This window comes from Dryobates pubescens, chromosome 19, assembly GCF_014839835.1.
Source record: "Dryobates pubescens isolate bDryPub1 chromosome 19, bDryPub1.pri, whole genome shotgun sequence".
Taxonomy (NCBI): Eukaryota; Metazoa; Chordata; class Aves; order Piciformes; family Picidae; genus Dryobates; species Dryobates pubescens.
Window position 1 is genome coordinate 5,006,745 of NC_071630.1, and position 22,468 is coordinate 5,029,212.

The window sequence follows — 22,468 nt, forward strand, 5'->3', positions numbered from 1 at the left end:
CAGCTCGCGCAGGCAGGGTGAAATCTCTCCCAGCCCAAAGGTAACCAGCAAGCTCAGCAGCAGTGAGGAAGCAAGACCACTTTCAGAAAGGGCACATCCTCTCTGTGCTTGCAACAGGGGATGGATGAGCTTAGATAGCTGCCTCAAGAGGCAGGGAGTGCCACAGCCTCTCTGGAAGCAGCTGGAAGTGGGGACAATTGTGGTGGAAGAGGGGAGCAGGCGGCCTGTGTGCTCAGCCTGGGGGTAGAGCTAACAGCCAGGGCCTAGGCTGAGGAACAGCAGACATGTGGAACCCCATTGTGAGTGTCCGAGACGGGAACAGGGACGGGCACATTCACCACAACACCCTCAGAATTAAAGGAATCCGGCATCCTCCCCCGACCCGGATGGAGATAGGGTCTCGAAAATAAGTAGTCAATGGAAGGAAGTCCCCACGCGGGAAGGCAAGAGAACCCCTCTTGTTGCCCAACCGTGCTTCCCCGGCTCCCACTGTGCAATAGGTGTAAGGCTCTAGAGGTAGAGGAGCAGTCGACAGACTCTGCGTGTCGATCCAGCCACACCGGAGGGGTCACAAACATCAACACGAACAACTTCTTGTAGGATTATCGCCGTCTCCGAAGAAGGGTCCGGTAGACTCTTCTCATAGGGAAGTCTGTTGCCTCCCAGGAGCCCAGATGGGCCATATCAGCAGGAAATTCCCAAGCTTAGTGAGACGCTTAGACTACTACCCACTCCGCCTCCTCCATATGGGAGGTGAAGAAGCCGTAACAAGTCCCGGAGCTCTGGGAGCTCGGCCGTGGCAGCAGCTCCTGCAGCTTGACCGGCAGTGCCGGGCAGAGCCCCGCTGCGGGGAGGCAGCAGGGGGCGCTGCTGGGGGCGCCGCGCGCGCGGAGGCCCCGCCCAGGGCGGGGAGCGCTGCCGTGGCTGCCCGGGCGCCGCCTGAGCGAAAGCGGCGCGGGAGTGGCGGGGCGAGGCGGAGCGGCCGGCAGGGCGGTGGCCGGCGGCGGGCGGCAGCGGGGCCGGCGGCGCCGGGGCCGGCGGCGCGGGGCGCCCGCACAGGCGGGCCAGGAGAGGGCGGAGCGGGGGTCCTCGTCGGGCCCGGGTGAGGTCACTCTTTGTGGCTCCAGTTGGCAAGATGGCGCCGGTGCTGGTGGAGAAGAAGCTGCTGGGGCCGGACGGGCCCGGCGGCACCGAGCTCCCCAGCGAGGAGGAGGAGGGGCAGAACCTCTGGTGAGCGGCAGGGAGGTCGAGGGGGGCGGCTCCCGGGCTGCGACACTCCGGCGGCGGGGACAAGCGGCTGCTCTCTGGCGTCCCGTGGCTGTCGCGGCGAGGTCTCCTTGCTCCGACAAGCGGCCTCAGCCCTCCCAGGGGTGGGTGTGACCCCCCGCCTCTGTCGGGCCGTGCCGGGCAGGGGCGGCGGCAGGCCCCGCTGACAGGAGCGGCGGGCGGGGGCAGGGGCAGGCCCACCCGGCGGCCGTCGTGCCGGGGCCGGTGAGCAATGCTGCCCCGGCCGGCTCGGAAGGGGTTTGTGGGGTGCATGAGAGGAGCCCCGCACCCATCGGAGCACGGCCAGCATCACTGCCGGGGCGAGGGGCAGCAGGCGTGCGGAGCTCTGCAGGACGGGCTTCAGGAGGCTGCCTTCCCCGTCCCTTAGTTCCGAGTCACGCTTTTAAAAATACCCATAATGGCAGAAGAAATTACGTATGACAGGCAGTAATGGATTGTGGGAAGAGTTAGCTGTCGTTTGGAAAGTGATGCTTTGCAGTAATGGGACCTCTTGTAAGGAAGGAAAAACAAACGTTACAGCATGGCTTAGAAATTGGAAAAGCTCTTCTCAAAAAGGTGGCCTTGTGCCAGGGGAGGTTTAGATTAGGTATCAGAAAACAGTTTCATTCCTGCAGGAGTGGAACGGGCTGCCCACGGAGGTGGTGGAGTCACCATCCTCAGAGGTGTTCAAGAAATGTGTTGACATGGCACTCGGGGTCTTGGGTTGAGTATTGGACTCGATGATCTTAGAGGCCTTTTCCAACCCAAACAGTTTTGTGGTTTCACGGCAGCATCGCCTCCAGTTTGTAAATAGAAGGAGTGTCAGTGGATTGGCCCGCGCAGCCCTGCTGAGCTCATCAGAGCTGTCAGATGGGCAGTGCCTGGGCTGGGTGTGCGCAGATCGGCGCCTGTCAGCCTGACAGAGCTGTGCTGTCCTTCCAGGTCCTCCATACTGAGCGAAGTTTCCACTCGATCGAGATCTAAACTGCCATCAGGCAAGAATATTCTTGTTTTTGGTAAGTAAGATATGCAAGCAGCTGGGTGGTTTTTTGTTTAAAACAGAGCTGTGGACACCCTGACACATCAGTTTGTTTCAGTTAGGTTGTGTAATATCTATGGTGTTGCTCTCTCCAGGCTGATAGATTTACCTTGGTTTTGGTTGACACTTTAAGATTTATAACAGGTGTTTAAACAAATGGAATCTAATAGAGAATAATTAAATGTTCCATTCTTATTGTCATGGTGCACGGTGTTGGACTTGATGATCTTGGAAGTCTTTTCCAACTGAAACAATTCTATGATTTATCTGGAGTACTTAAAACAACAAATCAGTGTGGTCCAAAGACACGTAAGGATACTTCTGATTGCTTAACTTTGTAGAAAAGATTTTTCAAAGCATGGCCAAAATTAATTCTGAAGGCGTCTTCTTTTTCTTTTCTTTTTTTTTTTTCCCCTGTGAAAAGTTACTTCAGAGCATGTTGAACATCAATTCTGACAGTGTCTTTTTTTTTCCCCCCTTGTAAAAACTTGCTGGCAGGTGATGACGGTTCAGGTAAAACCACTCTTATGGCTAAAATACAGGGAGCAGAACATGGCAAGAAAGGCAGAGGGCTGGAATACTTGTATCTAAATATCCACGATGAGGACAGAGATGGTAAGTTTATTTTATGTGGCATCTCTTTGCTGCAATGAAGTAGCTGCTGTGCTTTTTGAAGCATCTGTCTTGGGTTACACCCAGACAGCTGGTCTCAGCATTGTTCTGTGCATTTTAGAAGCTGTATCGGTTTCTCAAAAGCAAAATGCATTTCCCAGTGTGTTTTCCCTCTTGCCCTTCTTACAGTTTGACCTCTGTGTGAGGGACAAGGAGGCCTTGCAGCTTTCAGGATCCATTGACTTCTAGGGCAGATGTGTTTGCTGATGTTGACTTCCAGCAGATAGACTGTCATTTGGTGTGACTGCTTGGTGGCTGTAGGAAGTCGTTCAATTCTCACTATGGATTGCTAGGACAGGGGTTTGGAGTTTTTCCTGTGGGGATTGTGTGCAGAATTTTGACTATAAGTGAGATGTTTTGTTAGAGTGGAGCGAGTAAAGAACAGGACTTGAAAGTCAGAATTAGTACTTCATCTTCTCAAATCAGAGTGTGTCTCTGTCTAGATCTTTGTATCCAGTTCTGGGCCCTTCAGTTCAAGAAGGACTTCAGGGAATCGCTTGAAAGTCCATCACAGAGCCACAAAGATGCTGAAGGCAGTGGAACATGCTCTGTATGAGGACAGGCTGAGGGAGCTGGGGCTCTTGAGCTTGGAGCAGAGGAGCCTGGGGGATGACCTCATTGCTGTTGATAAAGATGTGCAGGGCAGTGTGGGGAGGACAGAGCCAGGCTCTGCTCAGGGATGTCCAATGACAGGACAAGGGGCAGTGAGGGCAAGCTAGAGCAGAGGAGGTGCCAGGGGAACAGAAGGGAAAGCTTTGTCACTGAGAGTGTGCTGGAGCCCTGGAGTAGGCTGCCCAGAGAGGTTGTGGAGCCTCCTTCTCTGAAGACATTCCAAACCCACCTGGATGTGTTCCTGTGTGACCTGCTCTAGGTGATCCTGCTCTGGGAGGGGTATTGGACTGGATGATCTTTGGAGGTCTCTTTCAACCCTTAACATTCTGTGATGGTTGATGATTGCTTATCTCTGCTGTATGGGAGGGGGATGATGTCAAGAGACCTTCTAAAAGCAGGTTTAATGATCAGAGTACTCCTATTTTTAGGAAGATTAGGGACAGGAAGAGATGGGGAATGAGTTTATCCTTGCTTCTAAATCTGCCTCTGCTTGTCTCATTATGGGCAAACTGCTGAATCTCTGTTAGTTGTCATCTTCAGAAGTGGAGACTGACAGCCTTTGTATCCATGAGTTTCTCCTGAGTTTTCAGTTCAGAAGAGGGGAGCAGTCACGGTGGCTCATCCATGTTCCTGAAAAGGAATGAACTAGGAAGAGCCTGTAATGGTGTCTTGGAATTGGAAATGTACTGAAGGCTTGCACAAGTGATGAAGTACCATATGTGTCTGGTTGTTATGGAGATTGCTCTTGTGCTCACAGGATACTAAACTGTCTTTGGATACTAAGTTAGGCACAGTGAAAGGATGAGGACATTGCCTGTGCCTTCAGTGGCCACCTAATCTTGAAGCTCCTAGAAGTCTTTTGTGCTGTAGTTTTCAGTGCTGAGCCATTCTTGGCCTCCTGAGGTTCTGGGTGTAGGTGCTTTCTCACCATGCACCATCTTTAGTACTGCATAGATGCTGTAGGAGGGGGAGATCCTACAATTAGCAGTGTGAAGTTGACCTGTGACATCGAGCTTCTTGCAGCATCACAGGATGTAGCAGGCGTGCTGTTTTTCCTGGTGCTCTCCATCAAACCTCAACTATGTACCTGCTTTGAAAATAGTTTAGGGCTATATCTGAGTGGCTGGAAGTGCTAAGTATTTGAGGTGGGTTAGGAGAAGCTCTTTGTAAGAACTCAGGCAGCACTGGGAGGCAAAAAAGGGCCTTTTTGACTTCCAGACTCAGATGGAGAATTCAGGTCTTCATGTATCCCATTAATGGATGTGTTAGGATCTAATAATACATGCCTTCTTCCTTTCTGTCTCATTAGTGTCATCAGCAAGCAAAATAAATAGCAAAGTGGGTCAGGACCTCCCAGCAGGCAAAGATAACACTCCTCCCTCTCTAGGACAGGTTTGGGTTTGTTTCTTTAAGCTCTTTGTGCGCTTGCTATGTGTGTGTGCTCAGAGCTGTAATTTGGGAACAAAGCCTTTGTGATTGACATGCAAGCCATAAAGAAACTCAAGAGAGGCATTCAGGAGCTTACCAGCACTTACTCCTCTTTGAGGGTATCTGCTTTTTGTTGTAGCCCAACCTATTTATGACCAACAAACCAGAAGGATTTCCAGCAGTGTCAAATCAACACTGGTAACTGAACCTCTGTGGTGGAGTGAAAAGATCTTTTCAGCTTCTTTCCCAGGTGTCAAAAGATTTCTTTGCTGTCTTTGTCATTTTCTTCATCATTTCAAAAGAGTTTATTCTGTTCAGGAGAAATATTTTGGTCATAGTGCTGAGTCATTGTCTGCCTCCCTCTGGAAATGGTAAGGAGAAGCTTTTGTTACTTCTTATCCCATTCCGTCATTCCACACCCCCTCCTCCTTCCTCATTATGGGATACTTGCATTTGACTCCTCCTACCTGTGAGGTAGAGTTGCTCTGGCTTGCTGGGTGCCTCTCTGAGCTTACAGTTCCTTTTGTCTTTCCCTGAGGAATAGATCAGTGAGAAAGCTGTTTAGGGCTTTTGTAGGGAGATTAAACAAATGCACAGAAGCACCTCTTGTTTTGGAGGACCCCACGTGGCTAATACAGATGGCCACCTAGCGTTTTGGTTTTCACTCGGTTTCCTAGCAGTGGCTGACAGCTGGCTTGGATGGCAAGGTGCACATCAGCACTGTGATGGTCATTGGCTGTTTCAGTTCTGCTGGATGTTAGCTGTTCACTGGAACCTGCAGAGCTTTAGTCCCTAGATCTACAAGAAGTACATCCTGAATCTCTACCTGAAAACTGTCCTTCCTAGGGTGCTGTCCCAATTTCAGCCTAGGCTCAGGCATTTGTTCAAGAAGAGATTTGGGGACACCTGAGAAGCAATCCTGAGAGAGAGAATTCTCTTAGCTTATTAGCCCCAGGAGCAATATCCTTGGAGCAAATGGCTCCTGCACACATGACACCTTGGTTCAGCTGGAGGAAAGCACTTGAAGCACCAATGTGAAGTTAACTGGGAATATTAAATGGCCTGAAGCTCTAAGAGTCCTCTCTCAGTGGAATTTCTGAGGGAGTGTGGCCAGTGTTAATTTTTCATTTCTGTGATGAGCAGGTTTTCTGTGTCTGTGCTGGTCAGTCTGCTCTTGAGAGCTGAGATATCAATTTTTAGGAGGCAGCGGGGAGGCTTTAATTTTCTTAAAGGAGATACTGTCCTAGGGTGAAGTCAGTGGCTTTAAGATGGAAGAGGGGAGATTTAGACTGAAGATGAGGGAAAAATTCGTACAGTGTGGGTAGTGAGACACTGGAGCAGGCTGCCCAGGGAGGCTGTGGATGCCTCCTCCCTGGAGGTGTTCAAGGTCAGGTTGGGTGAGGCCTTGAGCAACCTGGGCAGGTGGGAGGTGTCCCTGCCCATTGCTGGGAGTTGGAACTGGATGATCTTTAAGGTCTCTTCCAACCCAAACCGTTCTAGGATTCCATGGCATTTCTAGAGCAGCTTTCAGAGTCTCTTGCAGGGATGGGGCAGAGTGCCAGTACAGCAAGACAGTGAGGCAAACAGCATGGAGTGGCTTTGTAGCAATGCTGTGTGGGTTAGCTGGGTGTTCCAAACACCTCAAACAACTTTCAGCTGAGCTGCCTCACGTGACAGATGCAGTGCAGTTGTCTGGGCTGTGCCAAACGTGCCGGTGATGCAGAACCATTCTGTTGCTGTATTCTTGCTTGTAACAAAATCAAGCAGCCTTGCTTTTTTTGCCTGTGGTTTGCACTGGCCTCAGCCATATCATCTACATACTCCAGTTGAACTGGTTGGTCCAGATTGAACCAAGTGCTGCTGCTCTGCTGGTTTCTAATGGGAAAATTGCCTTTTTTGTCAACAGCTTTAAAGTAGTTCTCTTAAATTATTTCCCCCTGTTTTGCTTCTCTTCAGATCTTGGACAGGGAGTATGTAATAACCTCTGAGACCTTTTGAATAAATGCAGGAGCTGTAGTTGCAGTTCACAGAAGCAACCATGTGCAGTGAAAGCCACCCAGGCTGGAAAGTCTTTCTGGTGGCTAAAGGGATAAGGTACTACTGACAGCATTTGGAAGTGTTAGCAGCTCTTTTAATAGTCTTGAATAAGTAGCAGCTACTGTTCCAACAGGATCTGTTAACTGTTTGCTCTGTTTTGGTGTCTCATGTCATAGCCACCATGAAGGGCCCAGTTAATATTCTCATCATATGACTAATGAGGGGCTTGATGTGGTGCTGACAAAGGTGAATTTGCCATCCAGTCCTTGCCAAATTGTCAACAGCTGGTACTGTATTTTGAAGTGACTTTTATATTAATAGCAAAGGTAAATCACAAGCCATGCTGCATCAAGAGGAGTGTGGGCAGCAGGGCAAGAGGGGGGATTCTGCCCCTTGACTCTGCTCTACTGAGTCCCCACCTTGAATCCTGTGTCCAGTTCTGGTGACCCCAGCTTAAGAAGGACCCAGAGCTGTTGGAATGTGTTCAGAGGAGGCCACAAAAATGAGGCAGGAGCACCTCTGCTGTGAGGCCAGGCTGAGGAAGCTGGGGTTGTTCAGCTTGGAGAAGACTCCAGGAGGACCTTAGAGCTGCCTTCCAGTACCTGAAGAGTTTTTGTTCCTTGCTAAGGTGAGAGTCTTCTCTGTGATCAGAGCACTCAAAGCAGGGCAGTCTATGGGATTGCTGCTGAGGACTGTAACTTCAATAGGTAGTTAAGTGTGTGCTTCCAGGAGAGAGTTGTGCATAGCCACAGTTAGTGTCTGTTGATGGCCTCTAACTCACGGAAAGCTGGCAGGATTTTCATTCACTGCTGGATGTTTCATTCAGTCATTCTAGCCAAAGCCTGATAAGAAGGGTAGTTTGTATATGTCTGTATTCTTTTCTCCTTCCAGCATCCTCAGTCAAGTTCTCGCCCTTTTTCCAGAGCTAGTGTTTTTCATCCTGATGATTCTTTCCTAGACTGAATGATGATATCCACAGTAACTGGATTCATTTTGTGAAGTTGAAAGATTGGGAGTACAAGGCAAGGAAATACAGTGAGGCAGAGTAATTGTGAAGCTCAGTAGGTGTTTTGGAAATCCAAGCTCTGCAGTGACTGGTTTGCTGATCCATGCATTTCAGAATTCATGTATCTTGTGTGCACTACCTCTGGAGACCCTCTGTTCCCTCTGGACAGCTGCAGTGGAATAGGGAATACTTTGGAAGATGTACTAGGAAGAGTCTAGAAGATAGCAACAAGTGGAGTTGTTTCTTTCAGGAGGAATTTCTGAGGTTAATGTAGTTTTCTTTTACTTTTTTCTTCTTTTCTAAATGTGAACAGAATTGGTTGCTCAGAGTACCTGAGCTGTCATTCCTGGGTGATGCTCCACTCTCAGTTGCTTCTGTTCTTGCCAAAGTTCAAGTGTGGGGTAAAACTTCTCATGCCAGCTGTCTATTCCAGCTGGCTTTTCCCACACAGCCCCACCTTGCATTTCAACAAAAAGTGTCCAGTCACTGGCAAAACACTGGGTGAGAGAAACACTAGAACTAAAATACCCAATCATTTTCAGTGCTTGGTCTGTAAGGAGCCTGCAAGTAGAGGCCAGTGTGTTCAGTCAGTGTGAATCATGAGCAACTGGCACAGCTTTAAAGTTGGGTAGGTTGTAAGTTTATCCTTCTACTCCTGTGCTAGAAACATAAGCTTCTTACTGCTTGTGTCTTGTTTGCAGCTTATTTCTGTTGTGAGATGTCTTTATTGTGTTAAACCAGCTTACATGTCCGAGGAACACCTAATGCTTCCCTGCTGGACTCAGCTGCAACCACCCCCCTTTTGAACTTGGAGTTACCTATGGCAGATGGATTCTGGCTTGACTTGGAATAGACATGTTTCAGAGGTCAGGAATGTTGTGCAGTATCTAACCCCTGTTGTTTCATCTGCCTGTAGTAAAGCCAAAGAACAGAAAGTATTTCTTAAATGAAAAGGTGTGGAACCAAGAGAAAATGCTGCTAAATGGAAGCTCTGCCAAGGGATGTAGGCATTTACATGTCAAAAGAAGCACTCAGGGGCTGCTGGTAGCTGGGCTGTGGTCTTCCATTTAACAGCACTCTACTCATCTCTTTACTCCTAGACCAGCAAAGAGTTGCCATTTGTTGAGTTACAACTGGACCTTTTCCTTTCAGATCACACTCGCTGTAACGTTTGGATCCTGGATGGAGACTTGTACCACAAAGGGCTGTTGAAGTTTGCAGTCTCTGCAGAGTCCCTGCAAGACACCATTGTAGTCTTTGTTGCAGATATGTCTAGACCTTGGACTGTTATGGAGTCTTTACAGAAATGGGCCAGTGTCTTGCAAGAACATATTGATAAGATGAAAATTCCTCCAGAAGAGATGAGAGATATGGAGCAGAAGTGTAAGTCTTTGTCCATCCATCCATATTTGTGCCTTCTTGGGTTTGGTTGGTTTTGTGTTGGGTTTTTCTGTTTGTTTTGGGGTTTTATTTGTTTCTGTTTGGTTTTGCTGGCTCTTGCAACTTTTAGATTAGATGAGTGTTTTAAGAATGGGTTGGCTAAGAATTCTTTGGGATCTATTTCAAGTAGACTATTAGGATTTAAAACAACTCCTCCAGTTTTGCTGTGCTAAGAAAACAGCAGGTGAATTCATGATGTAAATCCCTTGTCATAATAAGATTGTAATCATTTGATTTTTCAAAAGGCCAACTGTAAAAAGAAATCCCTCCATACAGGACCACATACTGAGAAACAGTGACAAAATCCAGTACCCAAGTGAGCTGCCTGCTTTCCAGCTCCCATTCCCACACTGTGTTTGTTTTCCAGCAGGTCTCTTTGCCCTTGCATTTCATGAGGCTCAGGCTGTGATCCTGCTTCATCTCCTGGTCTCTCACTACAGCCATTTCTGCCCTGTGACTTCAGGAATGTTGTATACATTGACTTTCCTTCCTGGCATCTCTGGCCAGAAAGGACCTGGCACTGGCAAGCAGCAATCCCTGCAGTAGTGTTTCCTGCAGCTTCTTTCCTAAAATAGTTTTGCATATTTCTTACAAGTTTTTCCTGTTTTCTTTATCATGAGGGTGGCAGAAAACTGCATCAGGTTGCCCAAGGAGGTGGTTGAGGTCCCATTCCTGGAGATACTCAAGGCCAGGCTCTGAGCAGCCTGATCTAGTGGAGGATGTCCCTGCTGTCTGCAGTGGGGTGGGACTGGGTGACCTTTGGAGGTCCCTTCCAGCCTAAACCATTCTGTGATTCTATGATACTGAATGATTCAAAAATAAATTCCTTCAGTGGCCAAGACCTCAGCAGCATGCATCCCTTTTCAGCTGACCTGCACAGGTTGATGGTTGGACTAGATCTCAGAGGGCTTTTCCAACCCAAACAGTTCTGAGCCTGTGACTCTGCTGCCATCCTATGGCTGAGTGCTGAGCTTTGGTCCAGTATCAGCCTGCAGGTGAAACAGGGACCTTCAAACTTCCTCACCAGATCAGTTCTCCACACCCTTCACCAGCTTCATTGCCCCCTTGTGACCCTCCATCAATAAAGATACACCAGCCAAGTTTTCCTTCCTAAACTCCTGCTGCCTGTGCTTCCTGAGGTAGGGAATGGAAAATCACTGTGTGGCAAGAGCCCAGCCCTGGCAGAACTGGGCCAATACAGCAGATTTGTAAAGCATGCAGTCAGGCATTGCAGCAGGGTGCAGAGTGAAGGGATGTGCTGAGTGCACTCCAGCCAAGCCCCACTGCAGCATAACACCACATGGATGAGCACAGTCCTTGACTCCAGCTTGTAGAACCACATTCCCTGGTGGTTGCTTCTAGACATGGGCCAAGCTGACTCCATGGGGCCTTCCCCAGCCATTCCATGTGCTACCACTGACCCATAGCTCTTGTTGACCCAGGAGAAACATTCTCTATTCTTGTCCCATTAGCATCCATTTAAAGTGCTGCTAGCTTGTTCCTTCTCCATTGCTAAGATCTTATTGCCAGTTTGCAGCAATCCATTTCTTAGCTCACCATTCTCAATGGCATTGAACTTTGGACTGCTTGTCTTTGCTTTCAAGGTTTTCATGGCCTTTCTTCACCCAGCCCTTTGTCTTGTGTTTGCTGTTTGAGATAGCAGCTCTTGGCTTTACTGGGTGGACTAGGTTAGGCTCCATCTGGTCTGTGAGAAGCTTCCCTTTGGCCTTCAAGAGCTTCCAGAACAGGAGGCAGGACACACACATGGAAGCAGCAGGCTGCCTTGAAAGAAATGGAATCATTCAGAGTATACCCAGAGCATTGTTTGCACTCACTCCTGTCACTGAGCTGCTCTGAAGCTAAAAGCTTGGCTAGTGAGAATTGAGATGATTAATGTCAGTGCAAATACTCTAATTTAATCCAGTCTCAATTAGGAGGAATAGCTGTTTGAAAAACACATATTGGAATAATTATTTCAGGGAAGATCTAAACTTTGCCTCCCTGTTTATGATAGCAAAGCAGAGAAGACTTGTCAAGGAGCAAGAAATGCAGGAAGGAAGTGTACTGGTAAAATGGCTAAAGCATTAATATGCTCTGGAGCATCTGAAGCTGAAGAACTGAAGGGCAATAGCATACTGCTCTGAAAATTAAGTAGTGTCCCACTCAAGCTCAGTTAGGTTCAAATTCTCTGCTCCCTGCCCCCATATACAGCTGAAAAACTTAAGCTGAAAGATGAAAGAGGTTGTATGGATGCTACCTCACTGGTGGTGTTCAAGGACCTTAAGAACTCATCTGCTCCAACCTCCTGCCATGGGCAGGGATACCTCTCAACAAGTCTCAGCTGCTCCAGGCCTCATCCAACCTGTGCTTGAACACTTCCAGGGAGGAGGCACCCCCAACCTCTCTGGGCAGCCTATTCCAGAGTATCACCACCCTCATACTGAAGAACTTCCTAAGCTCCAGTCTAACCCTGCTCTCCCTCAGCTCAAAACCATTCCCTCTTGCCCTGTCTCTAGACAACCTCAGGAAAAGTCCCTCTGCAGCCTTCTTGTAGGGTCCCTTCAGGTACTGGAAGGTAGCTCTAAGGTCCCCCAGAGTTTTCTCCTCTCCACGCTGAACCCATCTCCCTCAGCCTGTCCTCATAGCAGAGGTGCTCCAGCCCTTGGACCATTTTTATGGCCCTCCTCTGGACTTGCTCCCACAGCTCCATGTGCTTTTTATGATGGGACATCATCCAGTTAAGGAAGCTGCAGCGTTTGGCTGTCACTTCCACACTGCAGTTAATCAGTACTCCATGGCTGAGGGTTGTATCCTCACCAGGACAATCAGGCCTAAGAATAATTACAGATGGCTTTCTTGGTGGTGCTTGGAGGCAGTTGCTCCTCTGAGGTGAATGATACATCTGTTGTTGTTGTAGTTGGCTTCCAGTAGCTTGTCTCAACAAGCAGCAAGATGAGATCAACCAGTTCAGTGCAACCTTGCATTTGTTTGCTGTGTTAAATGCAAAAGGCTGCAGAAAAGACTTTTTACCTTAGTGAGCCACAAGATGCTTGGTAGCTAAATCAGCACAGGGTAGCAGAGGAGAGATTGTTCTGGCATGTCATTACCTGCTGAGAAAAGGTACTTTAAAAAACCCTTTCCTAGTTAAATGCCCAGGAATGAAATTTGCTTTGTGCAGGACAGTCATCAAACATACTTAGTGTGCAGAATGTGCAATGGAATGTTGATTTCCAGCAGCTGGATGAGGAGCAGTGCTAGGGAGAGGCACCTCTGACAGCACTGAGGTTTCTTCTCCAGCAGAAGGCACTGCCTCCCTAAGCAAAGGCATTCCATTTATTTATTTATTATTATTTAGTCTCCCTTGGCTCTTGGGATATTGAATTGGTGGTTGGAATTCTCATGGCCTGTATTTGATGTGGCTTTTAAAAGCTTTTCCCTGAACTAGAGCTCTCTTGTTTTGTACAAGGATCACACAATTTTCTGTTTCAGATGACAGTTGGGAGATTGTGCAGCACTGAGCAGGAGTGGGCTTTGCTGCTTTGTTCTCCCTGCCACATGCCCATGCTTTTGCAGGAAGGTTCCTGTTTTCAAAAGCTGGAGTGACTGCTTTCTGCAAGATTCCTATCAGAAACTTCCCTGAGGTTTCACCACTTCCTAAACCTCAGAAGTATCAAGTGGCCTGCAGTACAATTCAGTTCCTTCCCTCCACATGGATGGGGCTACTGAACAACACTCCCTTTGTGGCTCTGCTGGAGATGGGGAGCTTTTCCAAAGGGCTTCCCTTGCTGCTTCTGCAGTCAGCCTGCCCCCACTGGCTCTGAAATAATGATGCCTTCATGGTACCAAATCAGGGAGCTTTGCTTGCCTTTTTCCTTAGGGCTTCTCATGGCTGAGCAAGGAGGAGGCTTCAGGTGAGGCTGGCATGTGAAGAGCCCTGGGCCTTGGGAAGGACAGGGAACTGCTTGAGGGAGTGCATTTTTTGTATGTCTAGCACTGGACTCCTGCAAGAGAAATGTGGAGTAACAGAAACTTCAACTGAGTAGTGGTTTATAAGCTTCAGCTTGGGTTCTTCTGTGTCCATGCATGTTGTCACCATGCTTTCTTGCAGAGCTGGGTACAGCTTGCACTGAGCACAGGCCGTGTTGCTAAACCACCTGGACATTTTCTGTCATCAGCACCCCTAAAATGAGATGCATGGAGCTGAGGAATGAGTGCTTGTGCACATTGCAGCTCCTGCAGCTCCTGTGGATTATTTGTAATAGCTCCAAAGTACACTTGATTGACCTTGCTGGAGGAGGACTGTTGTGTTTGAAGGGGCAGCAAGGCTTAAGCTTGCATTCTGTTCTCATGCAGTGCCTCAGGAAACCCTTGAGATTTCTGCTTAGTCATGTTGGGCCTCAGTATGAAAGGGAAAACACCCTTTCTAGTTAGTCACAGGTTAATTATGGTTTATAAAGGATAATTAGTTCCTTTGTAGTACCTTAAGAGGATCTCTCTCTTAAAAGTTATAAAGGAGTTTCAAGAGTATGTAGAACCTGAAGAGGGCTACCAAGGATCACCACAGAGGAGAGGCCCTTCTTCTGGCCAAGAAGATGAACATGTTTCCTTGCCCCTTGGAGAAAATGTGCTGACTCACAACCTTGGTATTCCTGTGCTGGTAGTTTGTACAAAGGTGAGTTTCTGCTCTGTTTGCTGCTGTGGAAAAACTTAAATAGTTTAATTACTTCAAAATTAATTAATAGTAGAGGGCTTTATTTCAAAAGTATCACTTCTGCCATCAAGATCAGTTTTTAATATTTTAGGAGGGTGATAACTTTATCAGTTATATGTTAATTACTTTATCTTTTCACTTATTGGTGGCGTTTTAAAACTGAAGCCTTGATGTGGCCTTGAGCAGCCAGTTGGAGGTGTCCCTGCTGACTGCAGGGGGTTGGACATGATGACCTTTGAGGGTCCCTTCCAACCCAATGCAGTCTGTGAAGCTGTAAGTGCAATGTCTAATACTGAGGAAGGCATTTAAAGATGTGCTGGGATTGAATTCCTGGGGGGTTCTGGTTTTTCTCTCCCTCTCCTCCAGTGTGATGCAGTGAGTGTGCTAGAGAAGGAGCACGATTACAGAGAAGAGCACTTTGACTTCATCCAGTCACACATCCGCAGGTTCTGCTTACAGTGTATCCTTTGCTGTGCTGAGAGGCTCTGCTGGCATCTGCAAGCAGAAAAGCCAGTTGGGTGTGGAGTTGCACACAAGAGTTCATCTGAGAAATTGCACTTGGAGACTGATTGGTATTTCATTATTGACTGTGCAGCATTTCTTGCTTGAAGAGACTTTTTACAAGGGCTTGTTGTGATGGGACCAGAGGGAATGGATTGAAGCTTGAGGAGGGGAGATTGAGATTGGAGATTAGTAAGAAATCCTTTCTAGTGAAGGTGGTGAGGCACTGGAACAGGTTGCCTGGGGAGGCTGTGGATGCCTCCTCCCTGGAGGTGTTCAAGGCCAGGTTGGATGAGACCTTGAGCCACCTGGGGTAATGGAAGCTGTCCCTGGCCATGGCAGGGACTTTGGAACTAGACAAGCTTTAAGGTCCCTTCCAAGCCAAACCATTTTGTGACTGTGAAAATGTTGAGAGATGTAGAAAACTTCAGAGTTTTAAGGCTGTGTGTGGGCTTGGGAGCTTTAGTTCCTTTATTAAAAATTTGGTTTGCATTTTTTCAGGTGGGTTTTCTTGGATTTCACTTCACAACTGGCAATTTCCATGTAAACCTGAGATCTTGGCTGTCTCAGGATTTTGACTTTTTCCAAGTTAAGTGCTTGGGAGGGTGGATGCCTTCTGTGTATGTCAAAGAGCTGTTAAATTCCCTTCCTCTCCCTTAATACCACAAGTCTGTAGCTTTTGCTTCAAACTGCTTCTCCAAGTTGGGTCCAGTAGATCTGTGCCCATTAACTCCTGTTGTGAAATTCTTACTCTAACTGAAAAATGCTCTCTGACATCATTTTCCTTAAAGAAAGAATCAGATGGGGCTGCCTTGATTTATACATCAGTTAAGGAGGAGAAGAACCTTGACCTGCTGTATAAGTACATTGTACATAAAACATACGGTTTTCAGTTTACCACCCCTGCCTTAGTGGTAGAGAAGGATGCAGTTTTTATGTAAGTTAATTGGAGAAGCTTTCAGATTGGTTTCTATTAAGCACTTCATGTAACATCTAAAAACAATTGGAGTTGATTTCTGTTGTTCAAAAGCTTACTCTGAGTTTTCTGAAAGCCTGTATTGAAAAACTGAAGAACCCAGTGCATGTTACCTGGGTTGCTTGACTCAAAATCCAGCTTCTTAGGAGCTTTGGATTTTAGCTGAGAATTAGGTCTGGCCTGTAATAAAATTGCCTGATTCAGGTAGAGGGCAGTACAGAAATGGTCTCTGTAGAAAGTGGGTTTTGTGATTGAAAAGGCAAAGTTTCCCTTCTTTTTCTAGACCTGCTGGTTGGGACAATGAAAAGAAAATTGCCATTTTACATGAAAACTTCACAACAGTGAAACCAGATGATCCCTATGAAGACTTCATTGTAAAACCTCCTGTAAGAAAGGTAAGAAGGAGCAAACTACTTAACAAGTGTTCATCTCTAGAGTAGAGTGCCCACAGGCTGGCATCAGTGCCCTTAGAGTAGTCCTTTAATGACACCTTCTTGGATGTTACTCTAAGTGTGAAGGGAGGGGGGATTTTTGGAAAGAACAACCAAAAAAGCAAACTTGAGAATGGTATTAAAGATTTGCCTCTCTTTTGATCTCCAAAACATAAACAGTGTTTTTGCTTCTAATAACAAACTGTTTTGTTCAACAGTTAGTCCATGATAAAGAACTGGCAGCAGAAGATGAACAAGTATTTCTTATGAAGCAGCAGGTAAGAATGGGAGACTAAAAAGAAGATTGATAGATAAGATTTCACTTCAAGCTCTTCATGGTTACTGCCTTGAGTTTTTCATTTAAATCACTGGATGGCCACTTTGCAGCTTTGCAAAGTCAGGTGTAATTATGAAATAAGACTCTTTTCTTGATTTTAACCAATACAAGTAGAAGATCTGGCCACTTTCCTTGACAAGTTCAATGCTGTCTCCAGTTCTGGTGTCTCCAGCATAAGAAGGACACAGAGCTGTTGGAGTGGGTCCAGAGGAGGTCACAAAGATGATCCAAGGGCTGGAGCACCTCTGCTGTGAGGGCAGGCTGAGGAAGCTCAGGGTGTTCAGCCCAGAGAAGAGAAGACTCTGGGGGGGACCTTAGAGCTGCCTTCCAATAGCTGAAGGAATCCTGCAGAAAGGCTGCAGAGGGACTTTTCATGAGGGTGTTCAGAGACAGGCCAAGGGGGAATGGTTTGAAGCTGAGGGAGAGCAGAGTTAGACTGGACCTTTGGAAGAAACTCTTCAGTATGAGGGTGGTGAGACCTGTCCCTCACATCCAGTCTAAGTCTGCTCTTCTCTCATTTCAAAACTTTGCCTCTCATCTTATCATGGTTGTCAGCTTCACTGTATTCTGTGTTTCTTTTCTGAAGTGTATTTAATCCTCTTCATATGTTGGATTTTTGCAGTCATTCCTTGCCAAACAGCCAGCAACGCCTACAAGAGCATCAGTAAGTATATCCAAGAGAAAAGAGGATGTGTCTTGGCTCTTTCTAGGGAAGAGGGAATGGTTCTAACCTATAGAGGGTTGTTTTGTAAATGTAAACCACATCATCTCCCCACAATGCAGAAAGCCATTTGTTACTATTTGTGTTTTAAGTGGCAATATTTTAAAACATTGCTTAAAAATTACTTTATTCTAATTGACCATGAAAACAGAAATATCTGATGAGTACTGAACTAAAACTTCCTGCAGCAATTCATCCTTAGAGGCACCTGCCCAAAACACCTGGTGGTGCTTGCTTTGGTTTGTCCCCAGTGTGCTTCCACTACAGTGCTGATATAAAGGTTTAAGAATTTGCATGTCGTGTTCTGTCTGTTTTATACAACTGATCCATGTAAGTTCTGCTCTGATTTGTGTGCTGTGGACTTTTTAAGGAGTCTCCTGCAAGAGGCCCTGCAGGATCCCCAAGAACTCAAGGCAGAGCTGGTCCCACCAACGTACCCAGTGCCTCGCCAATAACATCAGTTAAGAAACCAGATCCAAATATTAAAAGTATGAATCAGCCTTTTACTGGTTTTATCATGTGCTATTTCTCTTTAAAAACCGAAATCTTCTTTTATAGACAGATTTTGGAATTCATTTACTAGTGGTTTAATAACAGGAATGAATTTACCACAAAGCTTCAGGTTTGATTTTCTTTTTCCTTTCTCCCCTCCCCCCCCCCCGATTTTTTTTGTAATTTCTATGACTTTTAGTAGATTTCTCTTACTACTTTGCTTACTCTGAGCAGTCAGAGTTCAAATACTTAAAGAAATAAAGTTGCCTAAATACATTTATTGTGCACCAGTTGGATTGGTAGAATGCAGACTGCTTTAAACTTCATAGACTCAGAGTGGTTTGGTTGGAAGGAGCTCTGAAGGCCATCCAGTTCCAACATGCTCTATTGTACTCTGTTATCACTTGTTCTGGAATCCATAACAAACCCTGCTCTTCTACTAAACCCTCTCTAGAATGTCATTTCCTGTAGTGTATGAAGTGCCTTGGAGATGATAGAATCATTAAGGTTGGGAAAGACCTCTAATATCAACTCCAACGTTCTACCCAACACCTCTATGACCACCAGCCCCTCTGACCCCAGTGACACCCTTTGTCCTCTCTCAGAACCAAGATGGAGCTCCTTGTGGCTGAGGGGCCTCTTTCCTCTCTATGCATGAAGGAGATGGATAGGGACAGTACTGTTTTTCATGGTGCACTCTGCTGCCATCCATACCTCACTTCCAATGGTTAAAACACTCATCCAATCCTGGATCATGCCTCATTGCTCTATCTCCAAGTCCTCCCTTGAGAAACTTGGTGTGGCATGAAGGGCTGCCCTAAAACATCTGTGCAGTTACTACTCCTACAAACCTTTGCATTGCATATCCATGCTTAGTGCTTTGTGTCTTGGTTTCTGCATGGATTAAAATCAAACACATACAGATACTTAGATTAAAATAATGCTCCCCTGCCCCAGTTCAGGAGAGCAGGGATACTCTGAAAGAATGCAGAGTTCTAGTGTCTTGAAACTCATGTGATGGTTATTTCCTTGGTTGGCAAGAGAGTTCTCAATGTATGCAAGCCCCAGTTCTGCAGTAACCATTCTGTGTTCTCTGTTTGTTCTTCCTTTAGATAATGCTGCAAGTGAAGGTGTCTTGGCTACTTTCTTTAACAGTCTCTTGAGCAAAAAGACTGGCTCTCCTGGGAGTCCTGGGGCTGGAGGAGTGCAGAGTACAGCCAAGAAATCAGGTACTGGGCTTCTTGCTGCAGGCTGGTTTGCAGTGTTTTAGTGGGCCCACACTGGTCTCGCTGTTTGTCAGTAAGTGACAGACCTTGACAGAGGACAGTGCTAAAATGTGCAGTCTGAGAACTAAACTACTGCAACTTCACAGCTCCAGGGCTTCTGCTAAGCCTGGAGAGAACTTGATTTCTCTGAGTGAAATGGCACTGCTGGAATATAAATAACATCTGGATCTTGATTATGCTCAGAAAATGTGCATTTCTTTTTTTATACTGTAGAATCCCTTCCTTCCTTGACACTTAAGTGCTGCTTGAGGGAAGTATTTACTGGGTGTGGACTGTAGCTTCCAGTCAAACTATTGAAATCTCTTGAGTTTTAAGTTCAAATGAATGACTTCTTGTGACAGCTTGAAGTTACTGTCTCAATAATGATGTTTGTGATAACACCAATCAAATGGCTTTGCTCTCTGTGTGTGCCACTGCCTGTGCTGCATGGGCAGGTGGTGCAATCTCATGTTCATTTCCCATGCTGTCTGACTCAGGGGGGTACTTTAGAGCTGCCTTCAGTAGCTGAAGGGATCCTCCAGGAAGGCTGCAGAGGGGCTTTTCATGAGGGTGTCTAGAGACAGGCCAAGGGGGAATAGTTTGAAGCTGAGTTAGAGCAGGGTTAGACTGGAGCTTAGGAAGAAGTTCTTCAGTACAAGGGTGGTGAGACTCTGAAATAAGTTGCCCAGGGAGGTTGTGGATGCCTCCTGCTTGGGGTGTTAAAGGCCAGGTTGGATGAGGCCTTGAGCAACTGAGTCCAGTTGAGAGGTGTCCCTGCTCATGGCAGGGAGGTTGGAGTAGCTGAGTTCTGAGGTCACTTCTGCCCTGAGACATTCTGTGATGGTTCTGTGAGTTTTTAAATTGTTTTAAAAATACATACTCTTAAGAATACTGTGGCTTACAACTGGAGCTTACATCTCAAACCTTTACAGTGATTAAAGGTCACCTTTTTACCTTGGTTTTGTCTTTGTACTTTGGAAGAAGAAAACACTTAACCCTCCAAGAGTCAAATCTTGCTGCCTTAATGTTTTCAGCATGTACCCTGGAAGAAATCCACCTAATATTTCACACACATTTGAGCTGGAAAACAGATGCTTGTTAAATTCTTTGGCTATGTGAGGAAGCTGTACATGGTTATATAATCTGCTTTTTTCTGTGTCTAAAAATATATCTATATAATCTTAAATGCTTGTATGCATTGGAATCTGTTGTTCCAGTTGTAGCCATTAATTGTCTGTGGGGTTTAGACTCTTCAGAAAGAGAGAATTGACCTGACGGTTCAGTTAGAGAATTGTGTGAAAGCTTTGAGTCTGATCTAAAAATGCAAGGTCCCTGGAATACTTGAGTGTGTCTGTTTCCAATTGAAGAAGGCCTTTGAAATGAGTGCTCTGAGATCTGACATGAATATGCAATTCACCTCCCCTTGGTAAGGCAAGCACTGTCTGCAGACACAACAGAGCTCTTCCTCCTAGCTGTTCAGTATGAGACCACAGCAAGCAGAAGAGTGGCGAATCAAATTGGATTTTTACAGCAAGTGTCCCATGGATCTTGGAAAACCAGGGGTTAAAATCTGGTGTAAGACTCCTTGCTATCAGTATCAATTATGGATTTGTGTAGCTGATTTTTTTTTCCTGATAGAAAATTATAAATGTGTTTGCTTTTAAAATCATAGAACTCATTTGGGATCATAGAATTGTTTGGGTTGGCAAAGACCTGTGAGATCATCAAGTCCAACTATATATCATTGAGTTCAACCATAGACTCCAACCAAATGTTAGTTGGTGGTGTGTTTTATGCTCAGTGTAATTCACTATTTAATTTCTTAAAGCTGAATCAAACCTTGGTATGGATCAATCCACACATGGACATTGCTTTGCACTGTGTCAGGCCCTGTGTTCATCACACAATTGGTTGGCCTGCAAAAGCCCTCTGGGATCACTGAGTCCATCAACCCAACACCACCATGGCCACTAAATCATGTCCCCAAGTGCCATGGCCACATGTTTCTTGAACACTCCACCACCTCCCTGGGCAGCCTGTTCCAATCTCTGACCACTCTTGCAGCAAAGAAATTTTTCCTGGTATCCAGCCTAACCCTCCCCTGGCACAATTTCAGGCCATTTCCTCGTGTTCTGCCACCCAGTACTAGGGAGACGAGACCAACCCCCACTTGGCTCCAGCCTCCCTTCAGGGAGCTGTAGAGAGTGGAGAGGTCTCCCCTCAGCCTCCTCTTCTCCAGGCTGAAGGACCCCAGTTCTCTCAGCTGCTTCTCACCAGCCCTGTTCTCCAGACCCTTCCTCAGCTTCATTGTCCTTCTCTGGACCTGCTATGAGGGAAAAGTGATCTTCAGGAATACTTGGTGAAAACATTTCATTGCCATTAGGTTGCTTTACCTCTTTTCTCCTTTTCTTTTTAGGACAGAAGACAGTTTTGACAAACGTGCAGGAGGAGCTGGACAGGATGACTCGCAAGCCAGACTCGCTGGTAACAGCAAACTCTCCAACAGAGAACGAAGCCTGAGAGCGCCCAGCGGCCGCAGGTGTAAATGACCAAATAACTCTGTACATTGATCTGATCAGACCAGGAATCTTCTGCCATGGCAGATGCTACCAGTTTTCTTGGGGCAGGGGAAATGAGCTTACTACATCATTGCCTTGTCCCAGTCCAAAAGTGCACATTCAGGAAGTTTGCATTTAAAATCCCTCTGTATAAGATAACCATTTAGAGTTTATATAGGGCAATTCTTTGGTTTGGGAGGTGAGCAGGTGCAGCTGCATTTCCTGTCGTGAAGAACACAGAGAAGCAAAATGGAGAATCCTTATTAACTGCTACTGATGCACACAAGGCAAGAAAGAGGAATGAAATCCTCTTTCAGAGTTACTGGAATTGGCTACTTGTATATTTGCAGAAGCATTATATTCTCAGAAGGGTGGTGGTATAACGGAGCATGAATTAGGTGAAAGAAGCCTAGATAGGGAATGGAGCCCTAAAAAGGGAAACAGGTTTGGGACAGGGAGAAACTAGAATGTTGGACTGACTGGAGAGGAGCAATGTTGTTCAATCCTGTGGGTAAATAATCACTGTTTTTAAAAAGACTACTTTCCATTGGAGAATTGCAGGCCAAACACTAAGCATCATGGGCAATTTATTCTTCTTACAAATCTGGGTTTAGTTTTTAAAGAAGTCTAAGAGTGTGGGATGCCCTTTCTGGTGTAGCTTACAAAGGGAGAGACTATAACTTGTTTAGATCCAAGTGCCTGGCACAGTGTGTGATGTGTCTTTAGAAGGTGCTTGAACTTCTCGTGCACTGTAGTACAAACAGTCACTGTTTGGTTTTGTTTTACACTCAGTAGCTTGGCGACTTGTATTTAATTTTAACTCCTGTTTTCTGATAGCTTCTGCCTTTTGTTTTGTTTTGTTTTTTGTAATGCCAAGAGGCTAGCCTATGAAGAATGGTGGGTGTGAGGTCTCCTTTTCCCATAATGAAATGTGCTGCAGAGCACTCTCAGTATTTTTGTTCTGACTTTTTGTAAC

At 46.3% G+C, this 22,468-nt stretch overlaps 1 protein-coding gene across 1 annotated transcript; it reads left to right on the top strand.

Annotated features, from left to right (window-relative positions):
- The first annotated feature begins 1,023 nt into the window (after positions 1-1,023).
- Positions 1,024-22,350, top strand: DYNC1LI2 (dynein cytoplasmic 1 light intermediate chain 2). The gene is made up of 13 exons (XM_054169851.1): positions 1,024-1,230; positions 2,209-2,282; positions 2,804-2,920; positions 9,213-9,443; positions 14,006-14,172; positions 14,578-14,671; positions 15,514-15,649; positions 15,972-16,083; positions 16,338-16,397; positions 17,079-17,120; positions 17,548-17,665; positions 18,782-18,898; positions 21,351-22,350. Exons 1-13 carry the CDS (start codon positions 1,136-1,138, stop codon positions 21,452-21,454), a joined length of 1,467 nt encoding a protein of 488 aa, XP_054025826.1. The 5' UTR covers positions 1,024-1,135; the 3' UTR covers positions 21,455-22,350.
- The last annotated feature ends 118 nt before the right edge of the window (positions 22,351-22,468 follow it).

What these genes read in the sequence shown, in the direction of transcription:
- DYNC1LI2 (XM_054169851.1), top strand. Translation starts at nt 1,136, where the DNA reads ATGGCGCCGGTGCTGGTGGAGAAGAAGCTGCTGGGGCCGGACGGGCCC. An exon ending in GAGGAGGGGCAGAACCTCTG is followed by an intron (nt 1,231 to 2,208) that starts GTGAGCGGCAGG and finishes CTGTCCTTCCAG; the next exon opens with GTCCTCCATACTGAGCGAAG. An exon ending in GAGAGATATGGAGCAGAAGT is followed by an intron (nt 9,444 to 14,005) that starts GTAAGTCTTTGT and finishes CTCTCTTAAAAG; the next exon opens with TTATAAAGGAGTTTCAAGAG.